Genomic DNA, 19,512 nt, shown 5'->3' on the forward strand with positions numbered 1-19,512 from the left:
ATCATAATACATCATAAATCTTAAGAATTCTCCCTAATACCAAACCCCCCCCCGCCCCCAAACTCTTCATGATGTACCTACATTCCAATATCATAAAAACATTAGTAACTTATTGTATTAAACAAGATAATCATCAGTTCATTGAATCATTATGAAGAAAATAACATAAGAAGTAAATATAGCTAGTTGAGTGTTCCAATAGGGTCCTCTCTCTATTTAAGGGTCTCCCCTTCAAACCATTACACAATGACATATGTCCCTAGGGGTCCTAGGACCCCTAGGGACATATTAGAATTGTACAAATGGGTCAGAAGGGGTCATAGGTTGACCTATGACCCCCTTCGACCCATTACATGACAACATATGTCCCTAGGGGTCTTAAGACCCCTAGGGACATAATAGAATCATTCTTATGTGTCAAAAGGGGTCATAGGTTGACGTATGACCTCATTCAACTTATTACATGATGACATATGTCCCTAGGGGTCCGAGGACCCCTAAGGATATAATAGAATCATTCTTATGGGTCAAAGAGGGTCATAGGTTGACCTATGACCCCCTTCGAACCATTACATGATGACATATGTCCCTAGGGGTTCTAGGACCCCTAGGGACATATTATAATCATTCAAATGGGTCAAAAGGGGTAATAGGTTGACCTACGACCCCCTTTGACCCATTACATGATGACATATGTCCCTAGGGGTCTTAGGACCCCTAAGGAGATATTAGAATCGTTCAAATGGGTCAAAGGGGGTCATAGGTTGACTTATGACCCCCTTCGACCCATTCTATAACGACATATGTCCCTAGGCATCCTAGGACACCTAGGGACATAATAGAATAGTTCAAATGAGTCAAAGGGGGTCATAGGTTGACCTATGACCCCCTTCGACTCATTACATGATGTCATATGTCCCTAGGGGTCCTAGGATCCCTACGAACATAATAGAATCATTCTTATGGGTCAAACGGGATCATAGGTTGACCTATGACCCCCTTCGACCCATTACATGATGACATATGTCCATAAGGGGTCATAGGACCCCTAGGGACATATTAGAATTGTTCAAATGGGTCAAAGAGGGAAATAGGTTGACCTATGACCCCCTTTGACCCATTACATGATGACATATGTCCCTAGGGGTCCTAGGACCCCTAGAGACATATTATAATCGTTCTTATGGGTCAACAGGGGTCATAGGTTGACCTATGACCCCTTTCGACCCATGAAATGATGACATATGTCCCTAGGGGTCCTAGGAACCCTAGGGACATAATAGAATAATTCTTATGGGTCAAAGGGGGTCATAGGTTGACCTATGACACCCTTCGATCTATTACAAGATGGCATATGTCCCTAGGGCTCCTAAGACCCCTAGGGACATCTTAGAATCGTTCATATGGGTCAAAGTGGGTCATAGGATGACCTATGACCCCTTTCAACCCATTACATGATGACATATGTCCCTAGGAGTCCTAGGACCTGTAGGGACATAATAGAATCATTCTTATGGGTCAAAGGGGGTCATAGGTTGACCTATGAATGATGACATATGTCAATTGTTCTTATGGGTCAAAAGGGGTCATAGGTTGACCTATGACCCCCTTCAACCCATTACATGACGACATATGTCCCTAGGGGTCCTAGGACCCCTAGGGACATATTAGAACCATTCTTATGGGTCAAAGGGGGTCATAGGTTGACCTATGAACCTCTTTGACCCATTAAATGATGACATATGCCCCTAGGGGTCCTAGGACGCCTAAGGAAATAATAAAATCATTCTTATGGGTCAAGGGGGGTCATAGGTTGACCTATGACACCCTTTAACCCATTACATGATGACATATGTTCCTAGGGGTCCTAGGACCCTTAGGGACATATTAGAATCGTTCAAATGGGTCAAAGGGGATCATAGGTCAACTTATGACCCCCTTTGACACATTACATGACGGGACATATTAGAATCATTCTTATGGGTCAAAGGAGGTCATAGGTTGATCTATGACCCACTTCGATCCATTACATGATGACATATGTCCTTAGAGGTCCTAGGACCCCTAGGGACATATTAGAATCATTCTTATGGGTCAAAGGGGGTCATAGGTTGACCTATGACACCCTTCGACCAATTACATGATGACATATGTCCCTAGGGATCCTAAGACCCCTATGGACATAATAGAATCGTTCAAATGGGTCACAGGGGGTCAGAGATTGACCTATGATCCCCTTCGACCCATTACATGAAGAAATATGTCCTTAGGGGTCCTAGGAGCCCTATGAAAATATTAGAATCATTCAAATGGGTCAGAGGGGGTCATAGGTTGACCTATGACCCCCTTCGACCCATTACATGATGATATATGTCCCTAGGGGTTCGAGGACCCCTAGGGACATAATAGAATCATTCTTATGGGTCAAAGGGGGTCATTGGTTGACCTATGACTCCCTTCGACCCATTACATGATGTCATATATCCCTAGGGGATCTAGGACCCCCTAGGGACATATTAGAATCGTTCCAATCAGTCAGTGGGGGTCATAGATTGACCTATGAACCCCTTTGACATATTACATGATGACATATTTCGCTAGGGGTCCTAGGTCCCCTAGGGTCATACTAGAATCGTTCAAATGGGTCAAAGGGTGTCATAGGTTGATCTATGAACCCCTTTGACCCATTAAACGATGACATATGTCCGTAGGGGTCCTAAGACCCCCAAGGACATATTAGAATCATTCAAATGGGTCAAAGAGGGTCATAAGTTGACCTATGACCCCCTTTGACCCATTACATAATGACATATGTCACTAGGGGTCGTAGGACCCCTAGGGACATAATAGAATCATTCTTATAGGTCAAAGGGGGTCACAGGCTGACCTATGGCCCCATTCAACCCATTACATGATGACATATGTCCTTAGGGGTCCTAGGACCCTGAGGGACATAATAGAATCATTCTTATGGGTCAAAGGGTCTTCGACCCATTAGATGACGACATATGTCCCTAGGGGTCCTAGGACCCCTAGGGTCATATTAGAATCGTTCAAATGGGTCAAAGGGGGTCATAGGTTGAGCTATGAGCCCCTTCGACCCATTACATGATGAAATATGTCCCTAAGGGTCCTAGGACCCCTAGGAACATATTAGAATCATTCTTATGGGTGAAAGGGGGTCATAGGTTGACCTATGACTCCCTTCGACCCATTAAATGATGACATATGTCCTTGGGGGTCCTAGGAGCCCTAGGGACATAATAGAATCATTCTTATGGATCAAAGCGGGTCATAGGTTGACCTATGACACCCTTCGATCCATTATATGATGACATATGTCCCTAGGGGTCCTAGGACCCTTAGGGACATATTAAAATCGTTCAAATGGGTCAAAGGGGGTCATAGGTCAACCTATGACCCCCTTTGACCCATAAGAACGACTCTAATATGTCCCTAGGGACATATGTCCTCATGTAATGGGTCAAAGGGGGTCATAGGTTGACCTATGATCCCCTTCGACCCATTACATGACGACATATGTCCCTAGGAGTCCTAAGACCCCTAGGGACATATTAGAATCATTCTTATGGATCAAAGGGGGTCATAGGTTGACTTATAACCCACTTTGACCCATTACATGACGACATATGTCCGTTGGGGTGCTAGGACCCCAAAGGACAATAAAATTATTCTTATGGGTCAAAGGGGGTCATAGGTTGACCTATGACCCCCTTCGACCCATTACATGACGACATATTTCCCTAGGGGTCCTAGGATACCTAGCGACATATTAGAATTGTTCAAATGAGTCAAAGGGGGTCATAGGTTGAGCTATGACCCCCTTCAACCCATTACATAATGACATATGTCCCTAGGGCTCCTAGGACCCCTAGGAACATATTAGAATCATTCTTATGGGTCAACGGGGGTCATAGATTGACCTATGACCCTCTTCAACCCATTAAATGATGAGATATGTCCCTAGGGGTCCTAGGACCCCTAGGGACATAATAGAATCATTCTTATGGGTCAAAGGGGGTTATAAGTTGACCTATGACCCCCTTCAACCCATTACATGATGACATATGTCCCTAGAGTTCCTAGGACCCCTAGGGACATAATAGAATTGTTTAAATTGGTCAAAGGGGGTCATAGGTTGACCTATAACCCCCTTCGACCCATTACATGATGACATATGTCCTTAGGGGTCCTAGGACCTCTAGGGACATAATATAATCATTCTTATGGGACCTATGACCCCTTTCGACCCAATACATGATGACATATGTCCCTAGGGGTCCTAGGACTCCTAGCGACATATTAGAATTGTTCTTATGCGTCAAAGGGGGTCATAGGTTGACCTATAACCCCTTTTGACCCATTAAATGACTACATATGTCCCTAGGGGTCCTAGGACCCCTAGGGACATAATAGAATCGTTCTTATGGGTGAAAGACTTATGACCCTCTTCGACGCATTACATGACAACATATGTCCCTATGGGTTCTAGGACGCCTAAGGACATATTAGAATCATTCAAATGGGTCAAAGGGGGTCATAGGTTTACCTATGACCCATTTCGACCCATTACATGATGACATGTGTCCTTAGGGGTCCTAGGACCCCTATGGACATATTAGAATCATTCAAATGGGTCAAATGGGGTCATAGGTTGACCTATGACCCTCTTCGACCCATTAAATGATGACATATGTTCCTAGGTGTTCTAGGACCCCTAGGGACATAATAGAATGATTCTTATGGGTCAAAGGGGTCATAGGATGACCTATGACCACCTTCGACCCATTAAATGATGACATATGCCCCTAGGTGTCCTAGGACCCCTAGGGACATATTAGAATAATTAAAATAGGTCAAAGGGGGTCATAGGTTGACCTATGACCCCCTTCGGCACATTAAATGATGACATATGTCCCTAGGGGTCCTAGGACCCCTAGGGACATATTAGAATCATTCAAATAGGTCAAAGGGGGTCATAGGTTGGCCTATGACCCCCTTCGACCCATTACATGACAACATATGTCCTTAGGGGTCTTAGGACCCCTAGAGATATAATAGAATCCTTCTTATGGGTCAAAGGGGGTCATAGGTTAACCTATGACCTCCTTCGACCCATTACATGATGACATATGTCCATAGGTGTCCTACCCCTAGGGACATATTAGAATCATTCAAATTGGTCAAAGGGGGTCATAGGTTGACCTATGACCCCCTTCGACCCATTACATGATGACATATGTCCCTAGGGACATAATAGAATCGTTCTTATTGTCAAAGGGGTTCATTTGTTGACTGATGACCCTTTCGGCCCATTACATGATGACATATGTCCCTAGGGGTCGTAGGACCCCTAGGTACATATTAGAATTGTTCAAATGGGTCAAAGGGGTCATAAGTTGACCTATGACTGCCTTCAACCCATTACATGATGACATATGTCCGTAGGGGTCCTAAGACACCTAGGGACATATTATAATCGTTCAAATGAGTCAAAGGGTGTCATAGTTTGACCTATGACCTCTTTTGACCCATTACATGATGACATATGTCCCTAGGGGTCTTAGGACCCCTAGGGACATATTAGAATCGTTCTTATGGGTCAAAGGGGGTCATAGTTTTACCTATGATCTCTTTCAACCCATTACATGATGACATATGTGCCTAGGGGTCCTATAACCCCTAGGGACATATTAGAATCGTTTAAATGGGTCAAAGGGTGTCATAGGTTGACCTATGAACCCCTTCGACCCATTAAATGACAACATATGTCCCTAGGGGTCCTAGGACACCTAGGGACATAATAGAATCTTTCTTATGGGTCAAAGGGGGTCATAGGTTGACCTATGACGTGCTTTGACCCATTACATGATGACATATGTTCCTAGGGGTCCTAGGATCCCTAGGGATAAATGTCATTATTTAGTGGGTTGAAGGGGGTCATAGGTCACTCTATGACCCCCTTCGACCCATAAGAAAGATATTAATACGTCCCTAGGGTTCTTAGGAGCCCTAGGGACATATGTCATCATGTAATGGGTCATATCTATGACCCCCTTCGATCCATAAGAAAGATATTAATATGTTCCTAGAGGTCCTAGGACCCCTAGGGACATATGTCATCATGTCATTTAGAATGATTCTAAATGATTCTAATATGTCCTTAGGGGTCCTAGGGACATATGTCATCATGTAATGGGTCGAAGGGGGTCATAGGTCACCTAATGACCCCCTTCGACCCATAAGAATGATTCTCATATGTCCCTAGGGGTCCTAGGACCCCTAGGGACATATATATATATATATATATATATATATATATATATATATATTATAAACTAATAAGACAATATTTTATTATATAATAATAAAATAGCTCATAATAATAATAATATATTATAGATTATAATAATACTGTATATATATATATATATATATATATATATTTTGAAGAGGGGTAAACGCTTTGAGCTGGAGCTATGAACCAGTGAGGTCACAAACAGGGGACCTCATCCCTATTAGGTTTGAACCTTGATGGCAAGGATAACAACTCAACAACTTGACCATCACAACATGCCACTATTGGCTTTCTTTTTCTTTTTTTTCTTTTAAAAAAAGGTGTGCCTGGTAAACTTTTTAACGTGACCGGTAGCGCTGGCGCAACACGCCCACCGGTACCAGGAGGATAGGGGAGACTAGAACCCATGACCAACCCCCTGCAACAGGGAAGATTTAGCCAACCGAGCTAGGGCCCCCGCCCATATATATATATATATATATATATATATATATATATATATATATATATATATATATATATATATATATATATATATATATATATATATATATATATATATATATATATATATATATATATAGGTACAATATATTACATTGTTATATTTAATAAAAATATAGGAAAAATAATAATAATATAATATAATAATATATATTATATTTATAGATTATAATAAGAATAATATAATATATTATATGTTATATCTTTACATTAAATGTTATTATATATATAAAATATATTATAATATATTTTGACATAGTAATATAACTCAAATAATTGATAAGTTATAAACTATAAATCAGAAACTCAGTTTTCACTCTAAAATGTCTTGTGATTTGAAATTTCCCTCCAAAAGCGTATGGGGGCTCACCGAACCATATCGAATATCCAATTTCATATCGGATATCTGATTTGAGATCAGATATCTGATTAGGCCTGGTATTCACCAAGCCTGCCCGGTCAACTCAAACGTGTTTGAGGAGGGTTTTAGTGACACTTAGACTTTGGGTAGCCATTTGACAATGTTATTTTGATCGAAATTGAATGGAACGAAAAGGGTTTTTTAATATGGCTCTCGAGATTCCATAAATATAATTTTTGTCAAATTCTGAGTTTGATAATTATTTATTAGTTAATTATCAATGAAGATTATTGTAAAGTGCTAATTGACATACTGATTGAAAAATAGCTATATCTTTCAAACGGTATAGCATTTTTTAAATCTAAAAGTTGCATCACATTCTATGCTTTACCTAGTATAAGAAAAATAAATGAAAAATTAAATTCGGTAAAATTTTTTATTAGTTAAGGTGGTCAGACACGAGAGCTTTTTTTTCCAAAAATGTTTTGGTAGAAAATTCATATTTAATTATTTATTTGGAATAAAAATACTGAAAAATATGTGTCACATCTAGGCATGAGTCTACTTTTTATATCTATAATTATATTAAAAAAATATTATCATTTGATTTTGATTAAGGTGGTCAGACATACACTTACTTTTTATTTTATCCCTAAATTTTTTATAGTACTGCATTAAAATCCAAACTTTTGACCAATCAATTATTTTTTTCTCCTGATAAGGCCTAGTAGTTTACAAACTACATTCAATTTCATACAAATTATTTTCTCACAAATTTTTGATATAAAGTTCATAACCACTTTAAAATTATGTGTCAAGTTGACATAACTTTGATTTGCTGATTTTTCACTGCCACTTAAGCCCATAGTTTGGTACACCATGATCTTGCACATACCCATACCTTGTCTCTTTTTAAGATGGTTTTCCCTATCTTTTTTCCTATATTCTTCAATTCCTTCATCCATCACCTACCTCTTTCATTTAGACTTTCACCTATACTGCTCCTCATTGTGTCAACGATTCTAAGACACCTAATCAACTGATTGGATCACTTTCTGAAAGTAAGGCCCCCAAATTTTGTCTTTTCCTTGCAAAACTTTAAAAACCTATGAAAATGTGTTTGGATTTTTGCATGTCTTGGGTAAGGGGACCACAGTCACATTTTTCAAAAAGTTCACCAATAAAATATAGGGTATCCTATATATCAGGTATCCAATATATCAGATACCTAATATCTCCTGCCTAAATATATAAAGGAATCAAATAGAAAATTGAGGGTTGGGATTGAAAGTTGAGGAAAGGTCCTTATTATCCCCTCCATGATCCATGATTCATGTTTTAACTATTACAAATGGTATTTTTGTTAGTGTGTTATAATATATTCCTATTATACTTTATTATATTATTTTATATTATAATATGTTATAATATAATATAATATAATATAATAAATTCTTTATATTATAATATGTTATAATATAATATAATATAATATAATAAATTCTTTATATTATAATATAATATATTTTATATTCTATTGAATTCTAATTGATTGTATGGGTCAAAACGGGTCACAGGTTAATCGATGACCCTTTTCAACATATTTGATGAAACTATATGTTCATAGGGGTCCTATGACCCATATGGACATATTCTAATTAATTATATGTGTCAAAAGGGGTAATAGCATAACCTATGACCCTTTTTGACACACTTGATGACAACATATGTCCCTAGGGGTTCTAGGACACCTAGGGACATATTCTAATTGATTGTATGTATTGAAAGGGGTCATATCTTAACCTATGTCCCCTTTTGACATATTTGATGACAAAATATGTCCCTAGGGTTCCTATGATCCCTAGGGACATATTCTAATTGATCGTATAGGTAAAAAGGGGTCATAAGTTGACCTTTGATTCCTTTCGACACATTTCATGACAACATATGACCCTTAGGGACATATTCTAATTGATTGTATGTGTTGAAAAGGATCATAGGTTAATCTATGATCCCTTTCGACACATTTGATGACAACATATGTCCCTAGGACACCTAGGGATTACATATGTCCCTAGGACACCGAGGGACATATTCTAATTGATTGTATGTGTTGAAAGGGGTCATAGCTTAACCTATGACCCCTTTCAACACATTTAATGACAACATATATCCCTAGGATCCCTAGGGACATATTCTAATTGATTATATTTGTTGAAAGGGATCATAGCTTAACCTATGACCCATTTTGACACATTTGATAACAACATATGTCCCTAGGGGTCCTAGGACCTCTAAAGACATATTCTAATTGATTGTATGGGTTGAAAGTGGTCATAGATTAACCTATGACCCTTCTTGACATATTTTATGACAACTTAGTATGTGTTTAAAGGGGTCATAGCTTAACCTATGACCCCTTTTGACATATTTGATGATAAAATATGTCCCTAGGGGTCCTATAACCCCTAGGGACATATTCTAATTGATTCTATGTGTTGAAAGGGGTCATAGCTTAACCTATGGCCCCTTCTGACACATTTGATGACAACATATGTCCTTAGGGGTCCTAGGGACATATTCCAATCGATTGTATGTGTCAAAAGGAGTGATAGCTTAACCCATGACCCCTTTAGATACATTTGTTGACAACACATGTCCCTAGGGATCCTAGTACCCCTAAGGACATATTCTAATTGATTGTACGTGTCGAAAGAGGTCATAGATTAACCTATGACTCTTTTTGACACATTTGATGACAACATATGTTCCTAGTGCTTCTAGGACTCCTATAGACATATTCTAATTGATCATATGTGTCAAAAGGGGTCATAGGTTCATGACAACATATGTGTGTTGTATCATATAATTTAATATAATAGAATTTGATTCATATTATATTATAATAGAATAGAATAGAATAGAATATGTTATGTTAAACTATAATATATAATAATATATAATAATATAATATAATATAATAAAGTATAATATGACTATATTATAACACACAAACAAAAATACCATTTGTAATAGTTAAAACACCTCACATGGATCATGGATATGATAATGAGGACCCTTCCTAAACATTCAATCCCCATTCTCCATTTTCAATTTGATTCCTTTGGGAGATACCGAATACCCAATATATTGGGTATTTATTAGGCTTGGTAATTACCAAGCCTTGTTGATCTACTCAAAAAATGTGATTTCTCCCCATTTAGGTGACTTCAAAACTTCGAGGAGGTACCTAACAACTTTTAATATGACCGAATTTGTTAAAATGAAAAGGGTTTTTTGAGGATGTTCTCATCTTTCTAGTGATATAATTGCTGTCAAAATATGAGCTCGATAAGTAATTATTACTTATTTTAAAATGAAGATATCTATAAAGTGTTGACTTACATAGTGATTGCAGATTGCTATAACTTTCAAGGAACAAAATATTTTTGAAATATGAAAGATGCATCACATTCTATGCTTCGCCTAATACTATAAAAATAAAATAAATTAAATTTGATAATATTTTGAATTGGTTAAGGTACTCAAACACGAACCTATTTTTTTTGAAAATGTTGTAGTAGAAAATTCATAATTAATTATTTGTTTGGAATAAAAGTAACCAAAAATATGTGTCACTCCTTAATTTTTGTACTACTACATTAAAATATAAAATATTGATCAATCAGATTAAATTATTTTTAGATAAGGCCTAGTAGTTTACAAACTACATTCAATTTTCTTTAGATTCTATCTTACAACTTTTTAACATGATTTTATAACTAGCTCAAAATTGCATGTCAGGTTGATATAAACTTGATTTTCTGATTTTACATTACCACTTAAGGGTATAGTTTGGCCCACGATGATTTCCACATACCCATATAAGGTCTTGTAAACAAGAGATTCCTCTGTTTAGTGAAGTCACATTTCATTTTCATGTAAGTACAGAGGCTGAAATATACATAGAAGAAAATAGATTTTTTTTTTTTGTTGCAAAAATGGTATTGTTTCTTTGCAAATAAAAGGGTCAGAGCATACATTTTTAACAAGCCATGGAAAAATGTTGTAAAAAAATTCTTTAGAGTTAAAGAAGAGGAGAAAAATGCAAAATTTTCCAACTTACCTAAGAATGGACCAATCTAAAATAGAAGTTGGAACAAGAGACCTATAAAAGAAGATTTTTGAAGACCCTATAAATAAGGTTAGTGTTGAAGGAGTGAATTTTTTTGATGTAATAGGACAATGAAATAATATCATTTCTATTAATATTAAAATAAAAAGATAAATTGGGAAACAAATATTTGAAGTTTCTAATTATTTAACAATTTTTTTTTTTTGGAAGTTTCTAATTATTTAAAATTTTTAAAAAAAGTTTCTAAAAATTTGATGCAACAACACTAAAAACAATGAAATAATACCATCACTATGAATATTAAAAAATTATATTTTGAGAAACAAATTCGGGAAGTTTCTAATTATTTATTATTTTTTTATATATGAGAAAGGAAAGGTGCTTGTGCAAAATTGTTGTATTTTATGGAAAATTGTAAAATGTCTTACAATTTTTCTTCCAAAAACTTAAAATTTAGGAAGAAAGTTCCCAACTTCCCACAACAAGCCTATCAACTTAATCAAATTTTTATGTGAAATTGGTTTAGTTGATTACATAATCTTATCATTTTAAAAAGTTTTATAAACATTCTATTGTTGTCCACTCTCAATCATATCCACCTCTCAATCATATTATAAACTTAAACCATTCTTACAATTTTTTTTTAAAAATGGAGAGGTTCAAAGGAAATAGATGATATCATAATAATACCCCTTTATGAAACATATTTTATTGTGATAATGAGAGCAGAGTTATTGAATTGTGGAGTGCATGTCCTATATTCTCCCTCTTGAATATGCAATATGCATTATTGTTTTTGAAAGAATGTTTGTCATTATACCGTGGGAATCCACAGAGATGGTTTAACAAACAAGCTACTGGTAATGGGATGGGAACTTTTGAATCCTATCAATAATACACATATAATAGTCATTCTTCCATCCATAACTACACGGGCAATGATTTTGTTTAGCTTTCGTAAGGTTATATAGTATACTGTGATTCTTTGATCACTTCAGCAATTATGGCTATTATGTCTATTTTTGGCGATCATAGCCATTTTTATGACTGGGTCCTGGTATGATTTTAGTCATGTCTTTTATCTGGAATCCTCAGTTTATTCCAATAACAAATAAATTATAATTATTTTAGGAATTCATCTTGAAGTGAGTATTATATGATATAGACATTCTACTGTCTAGATCCTGTTCTGATTACAGTCATGTATTTTATCCGTAATTTACTATTTATTTCAATATAAAGTTAAATTATAATTATTGTAAGAGCTCATTTTTAAAGTGGGTATTGTAGTAATCTTTAGGGTCTAAAATCTCTGTATATGATTTCTCTTTCTCGTACACGTAAATTCTCAATTGCCTTAATATACAAATTCAATAAGTATTTTTATACAGTACCTTAAATCATAAGTTTATGGGCGATTTTCAATCATTTCTTAGCTTGGGGAGTGACTCGAGAAGTGATCTTGTTCTTGAATTTTGATTAATTAAATTCATTTTCTAACAAGAAAATGAAGATAATATGGAAGCTTCTCTCACATCAATAAGGTAAATTTAATACTTACAACCATCAAGGTGGCCTGACAAGCAGCTTGCTGGTAGGTATTTTGGCATTGGTGGGAGATGATCCAAAAAATTAAAAAAATCAAATTTAGAACTCTCATCAATATAAAACATTCCTATTCACAAGTGGTGATACGTCTATTGAATTGGTAATATTCTGAGGTTGTCAGTTGGAAGTTAGCTTTGATTGTCCAACAGATTCATAATTTGTATACGTCTTTAGAGTTTGTTACTTTCACTCATATTTTCAGGGAATTGAATAGTGTTGTTGATTGTCTGTCAAAGTGGACTTCTGAAAATATGCATAGTTGGAACATTGTTGATAAGCCCCAACTTCCTATGGACTTATCCCATCAATTAGATCATTTGGTGGATCTTGATAGAACTGTTTGATGCCCTTTCTTCACCCCTCTTTTATTTCAAAAGAAACACATTCAAAGTTATTATGGAAATAAAAGTTTGATTTCCATCAACTATAATATGAGTTTCTAAATAAAAACAACAGAGCTAAACTGAAAATCTTCTAATATGTCAATCATCATTTAGCCCTAAAAAAAAAAAAAAAAAAAAAAAAACAGGAGAAAAGTAACGAAATGTTGAAAATATTGGAAACTAACAACTTCTCTGTGAAAATAGTTGGAAAATTTGATTTTTTTTTTCCAACAATAGGCTTATGAATTTTCTTTAGGAAGCAATGCTCTCACAATCAGTCTATTGACTATAATATAATAATATTATTTCTTATATCTGATTATATCAATATTTAATTACATAACTAAACTATAATCATAAATTTTCACTCCTCTTTTACTTCAACTATAATCATAAATAAAAATTCATCTTTAATAAAAAGAAAGAGGAGGAGAAGAGTAAAACAAAGTGGAAGAAGGAGAAGCCAAAGGAGAAGGGTGTTCAAATGAAGTGGAAGAAGAAGAAAGAATATGATAGAGGAGGAGTGCAAGAGGAGCAGAAGAAGAAAAGGAAGAAGCAGCAGCATAAGAGGAAGCATAAGAGGAAGATGAATAAGAAGAAACCAGAGAGGAAGTGTAAGAAGAAGAGGGAAGAAGAGGAGAGGAAGAGGAGAAAGAGAAGACAACGAAAGTAAGGAGAAGAATGAGAAGGACAACGGTGAGAAGAAGTGGAAGAAGAAAAAGAGAAAAAGAAGCCAAAACTGATTTTTCTTAGTACAAAACTGTAAAATTGAAATAATAAATAAATTTGTGCAAAAATATCACAAAACATATAAATTGTCGGAGAAATAATGCAATTTACTATACGAATTGAAGTATATCAAGTATTAGAGAAATTTTCTTAACATTGAAACCTGTAGCCCAATAAATGACAACACAACCATTTATTTATTAATTAAATTGAAAATTTTATTTAACTTTTTTCTGTGATCACTATAATCACCACATTCTTCAAATCAACTGAAATAACAAGAAGAAAAACACACCAGTAGAGCAAAGCAGAGCATGGAGAGTGATAACAGTTTATTAATTATATACACATATACTGTTGTTTCATAGCTCTAAACTATGCCACAAACAATTCATGAGTTTATTGTACACTCTGGGGGAGGGACTGGATATCTTTGTTTATCATTGCAATAGTCATATATCATGTAATTTTTCTTTACCCACCACAATTTCTTCTTCTCATCAGGATTCAACATATCTGTCTGATATCTTCCATTGATTGAATTATGTGCTTGGAAATTGCGGTAGGATGCAACAAAAGGAGCATGTGACCAGTCTATCTTAACAAGGCCCCCTTGTGTTGCCCAACTATCCCCATTCCATAAGCTTGAGTACACTCCCATGGCCTGTCTCTCTGGATATGGAACACCGACTGCCTTGTTATTCTTGAACGCTCTTATTGGTACATCATCGACCATGAATCTGCAATCAATATAATCACAACCCAGTAATGAAAATCAAATGGGACTTGGAGATTTTAGCTAGAAACAATGTTATATATATGCCAAGAATTTATTTTGGAATACAGATTGAGAAAATATAACATACAAGATGTGTTGTGGAGTCCAGAGTACACCATAGGAGTGAAATTCCTCTGTGGGATCAAACCAAAGATAAATCCTTTGCTCTCTGTCACCTTTTCCACTTGCATACACATTTGTCTGAAGGATGTAAGGCTCCCCTGTTTTGTTCCCAAGAAACTCAAAGTCCAGTTCATCATGGTTGGCTCCCTCTGAAGACAACTGCAATCAGATTATCATGAGTAACAACATGAGCCCCTTCAAAATGTTAGCATGCACTCTGTTACACTACTGTTAAGAAAAAATTGTTAGACTCACATTTTTTCCCTTTTGCCTTCTCTCTTTCATTCTGATGATGAATCACAAATTGTGATCCAAAATGTTGATGAAAAAGGTTTAAACAATCGATTCCAAAAGCACAACTGAAAAATACTCCTAAGAAAACAAACATTATAGAAGAGGCATTATACATACATAATAAGCAGTTACAGTGCCTGCTGAGTCCCCTGGAACCAGCTTGATTTGCATGGAAATGTTCCCAAACAGGTACTTCTTCTTGGAGGTGAATCCTGAGCCTGCGAACATTGAAATTGAAGATAAACATCACTAAACAATACATGTTTCTTGGCAGAATTCAGTAAAAAGATGCTCAAAAGTGTACCAGAGTTATGATCAAGCTTAAGCTGCAGCTCATGGCCACCTCTGAGAAAATTAACATGATCAGCAGCCCAGGAGACAGAAAATTCGTTTTGTAGACTTGTGGAATAAAGCCTAGCACTGGCATTTGACTGCGTGAGGAATAACAAGAGCAGAAATCCAAGGCATTTAATAAAACCCATAATGGCTGTTTCTGATTGCATAATCAAAGTAGAATTAAAATGCTTTCTTGAATGTGGGTGTGTGGTTGTACGTAGACATGGGCTGTTTGATTTATATGGGCAGTCAGGCTGCAACTATTTTGTAATAAAAAAAGTGGATTAGGGAAGCAGTTGTTTTGGTGGGGTTGTATTCTTATGATATATCTCTGTATTGGAAGCTTGGCTGTAAACATTTGATCTTCTTAGCTGGCAAATTGTTGTATCTGATTCATTCCACATCATTAAAATTTTCTTCACCCACTTCACAGAGATTGACCATGAATTTGCTATATTACTTTGAGAAGCTAATAATTTGTTAAGAAATAAATAAATTTTTTATTGCAATATGATTGTCAAACACAATCAGCAGCATTGATTGGGTGGGCGTTCTATGCTTCCCAACTCAGGATTTGAAATGAGGACTAACATTGAATTGTATTGCGGAATGAGAAATCAAAGATATTATTTTAAGGTTCATAATTGCTGCAGAATTAGATTCCATGTCAATATTAAGAATCTTTGGATGAGTTGGAAAAAGTTACATCAAGAATCTTTGTTAGAAGTGGAAAAAGTTAGCATAAAAGCTTTTACAAATGTTTCCTTTCCTTGTAAAAAGTTAAGCATAAAAGTTCTTACAAATGTTTCCTTTCCTTGTAATTTAATTTTGGGTTTCAATTATTTTACAATTTAAACTTTTAGATGTTTTTAAAGTTGATTTATGTACAAATGGCATCAGTATTTTGATTTTTTATTGTTATCTATTTAAGTAAAGCTACTGACTAACTTAATTTTTTTATAAAAGAAAAGTTAATTTTAGAACATTTAATATTATCAAATAGTTTTTAAAATTGCTATAATATAGAATATAAACTTCTTATATATGGGTTAGGAGCAAATAATATTGGAAGCAATTACATTAAAGTGCTGGTAATGTGCCAAATAGTCAGTGATTTATAAAATTGTAATTTAATTATCATTTTAGGAATGTTAGGATTGGAAATATGCTAAGAAATATAAATGAAAAATTAATAAAGATGAAGGTGAAGTGTTAGTAAAAGATGTGGGCTGGTTGTTCAAAGGAATTGGCAATCTTATTGTATAAATGACTTCTTTATAAAGATTTATATCATTTAATCATAAAATACTTATTTTATAATTTATTTGTTTTAAAAAATCTAGTAGTTATATGTTGGATACAATTGTGTAATTGTGTGTTGTCTTTGATGCCACACAAATGTCATATCAGTTATTAGTCAGTATCTACCGAGCTCAATTGGTCAACAAGACAATTTTCAATGTCTATCGAGCATTCCTGAACATTACTCTACATAGACAGTGTCTACTAAGCTCACTCGGGCGTCGAAGGAAAATGTGGCAGAAAGTAAGTTTAACCGAGCCTTCATGGTTAACGAAGGAAGATAGTGTTTACTGAGTTCACTCGGTCTCTAAAGAATTTTGCAGGGTTTGCCGTGTTAATCGAGCTTCTGTTGTTCTTTTCAGGATCAGTGTCTATCGAGCAGGGCCGACTAATGAATGATTTTGTTGATTTGTGAAATAAAGTTTAATTGTTTCAAGTATTAATTCTAGCCAAATGTGGTAATGATTATTGGTGATTGTAACTTGTAAATGAATCGACTTGATAATTTGAATGGTATATATGAAAGGTCAAGTTGAGAATTCTAATTATGAACAAGCAAGTATACAAGTGGATTGATTGTTTGAGAAGGAAAGTGTGAGAAAACTTTGAAGGATGGTTAGATATCCTTGAGGAGCAACAAAGCTATATTTGACTAGGAAGGATCTAGTGAAGCAAAATAGAGATCTGTAATCAACAATATAGTTGCATCTCATTCAGATCATTTCATTGTTACTTTCTTATCATTATAGCAGTGATTTCAAAATCTCTTAACAAAGTTGGTTTAACAGCCACTTGTAAATCCTCTAACAAGGTGATAGTTCTATTGAATTGTTCTAAAGACTTCTAACAAGGCCACTCCTAACAGGGTGATTAAATCCTCTAATACGGTCACACCTAACAGTGTGTTTTGTAACCTCTAATAGGGTTGGGTCCTAATAGAGCTCACTTCAGAAGAGTGAAAATTACTAGCTAGTTAAATTGGTGGTTTTTTTCCATATTGGATTTCCATGTTAAATTTGGTGTCTCTTGTGTTCATTTCTTTTCTCTCATACTTGCATATTAATCACTATGTTCACGTTTAAAGTTAACATACACTGCATTTATCAAGTTACAACATTTTAAGTATGTTTATCGAGTGACAGTAGTAACCCCCCCCTCTTCTTAGTTACTCTAGCTATATTTCCAACAATTGGTATCAGAGCATTTGGTTCTTGCAGGAAGGGTTTCAAGGACCTAAGCTAAAGATCAGAATATCTTACAAGAGAAAAATTTCAAGGCTTGACAGAGATAACTTTTTAGCATAGCAGGGACTTATGGGACTTCATTTGGCTTCCATTGGTGATTCAGGATACAAATATCTTGATGAAGAATATGTAGCTCCTATTGGCACATTATTTGTTGGAGACATTACAAAGAAAAAGAACCATAACACCACGATGATAGAAATTGCATTAGCTCTTAGCTATGAAGAATTTGATGAGATCAAAGATTGCAAAAACGCTCATGAAATGTGGAACAAGCTAAAGGAAATCTATGGTAGTGATGACAATGTGAGGAGAGCCAAAACAGAAAGCCTAAGAGGACAATTTGATCAAATGAAAATGGGAGAGGATGAAAACATTGCCAAATATGTTGAAAGGATCAAAGCAAGTGTTAGTGCAATCAAAACTTTTGAAGGAGAAATCAAAGAAGAAACTGTTATAAGTAAAGTTCTTAGAACATTACTTCCTATTTATGCAATCAGAGTATCTGCTATTCAAGAAAGAAGATGTGAGAAAAATCATAAGATAACTTTGAATGCCATAGTGGGAATATTGACAGCTTTTGAGCTAGACAATTATGACAATTATGTTCCAGCTTCCAAGAATATTGAATCTGCATTTGAGGCCAAACTTTCACTTAAGGAGAAAGGCAAGAAAATAAAGAACATTTAGTTAGAAAGTGAAGAAGAATCAAAAGAAAGTTCTGATAGTGATCTTGAAGTTGTTGAAGCATTGCTTGCAAGGAAATATTCTAGAGACAGAGGAAAATACAAAGGTAAAGTTTCCTTAATCTATTTTTCATGTGAAAAAATTGGTCATATTGCAACTAGATGCCCAAACAAGCGAAGCAAGGATGAGAAGAAAGGTCACAAGTGCAATGGTAAGAAGGATTTCAAAAATCACAAATCATTCAAGGATAAAGGTAAGAAAACCTACTTCATGGCTAAGGATTCTAAAGATTTTGATGATAGTGAAGATGAAATTGTTTACATTGCTGTGAAAGATGAATCTGATAATGTGAGAAAAAATGATATATAGATCATAGACAGTGTATGTTCACATCATATGACTGGTGACAAAAAAAAGTTTGAACACTTTGAAGACTATGATGATGGTAGTGTAAAGTTTGGAAATAATGAACCTTGTTGCATAAAAGGAAGAGGCAGAATCTCATTAACCAAAGAACTTGTATGTGATAATGCATATTTGGTTAAAGGACTAAAGCATAATCTATTGAGTGTAGCACAACTAATCAACATTGGATTCAAGGTGGAATTCATGCATGGCAAAGCAAGACTGCTGGATGATAAAGGAAAACTGATTGGATTAGGCAAACAAACAAAGGGTAACTTGTTTTATCTTGATCTTGGTGAGTGCT

At 35.3% G+C, this 19,512-nt stretch overlaps 1 protein-coding gene across 1 annotated transcript; it reads right to left on the reverse strand.

Moving 5' to 3' along the window:
* Positions 1-14,354: 14,354 nt before the first annotated feature.
* LOC149557861 (xyloglucan endotransglucosylase protein 34-like) lies at positions 14,355-16,023 on the reverse strand. Its single transcript, XM_089832330.1, has 4 exons — positions 15,539-16,023; positions 15,352-15,452; positions 14,906-15,099; positions 14,355-14,779 (listed from the first exon to the last, which is right to left on the reverse strand). Exons 1-4 carry the CDS (start codon positions 15,735-15,737, stop codon positions 14,431-14,433), a joined length of 843 nt encoding a protein of 280 aa, XP_089688456.1. The 5' UTR covers positions 15,738-16,023; the 3' UTR covers positions 14,355-14,430.
* Positions 16,024-19,512: the final 3,489 nt, after the last annotated feature.

Source organism: Cupressus sempervirens, chromosome 5, assembly GCF_028749045.1.
Source record: "Cupressus sempervirens isolate cs-2001-9-10 chromosome 5, ASM2874904v1, whole genome shotgun sequence".
Taxonomy (NCBI): Eukaryota; Viridiplantae; Streptophyta; class Pinopsida; order Cupressales; family Cupressaceae; genus Cupressus; species Cupressus sempervirens.

What these genes read in the sequence shown, in the direction of transcription:
- LOC149557861 (XM_089832330.1), bottom strand. Translation starts at nt 15,737, where the DNA reads ATGCAATCAGAAACAGCCATTATGGGTTTTATTAAATGCCTTGGATTT. An exon ending in TAAGCTTGATCATAACTCTG is followed by an intron (nt 15,453 to 15,538) that starts GTACACTTTTGA and finishes CAATGTTCGCAG; the next exon opens with GCTCAGGATTCACCTCCAAG. An exon ending in TGGACTCCACAACACATCTT is followed by an intron (nt 14,780 to 14,905) that starts GTATGTTATATT and finishes TATTGATTGCAG; the next exon opens with ATTCATGGTCGATGATGTAC.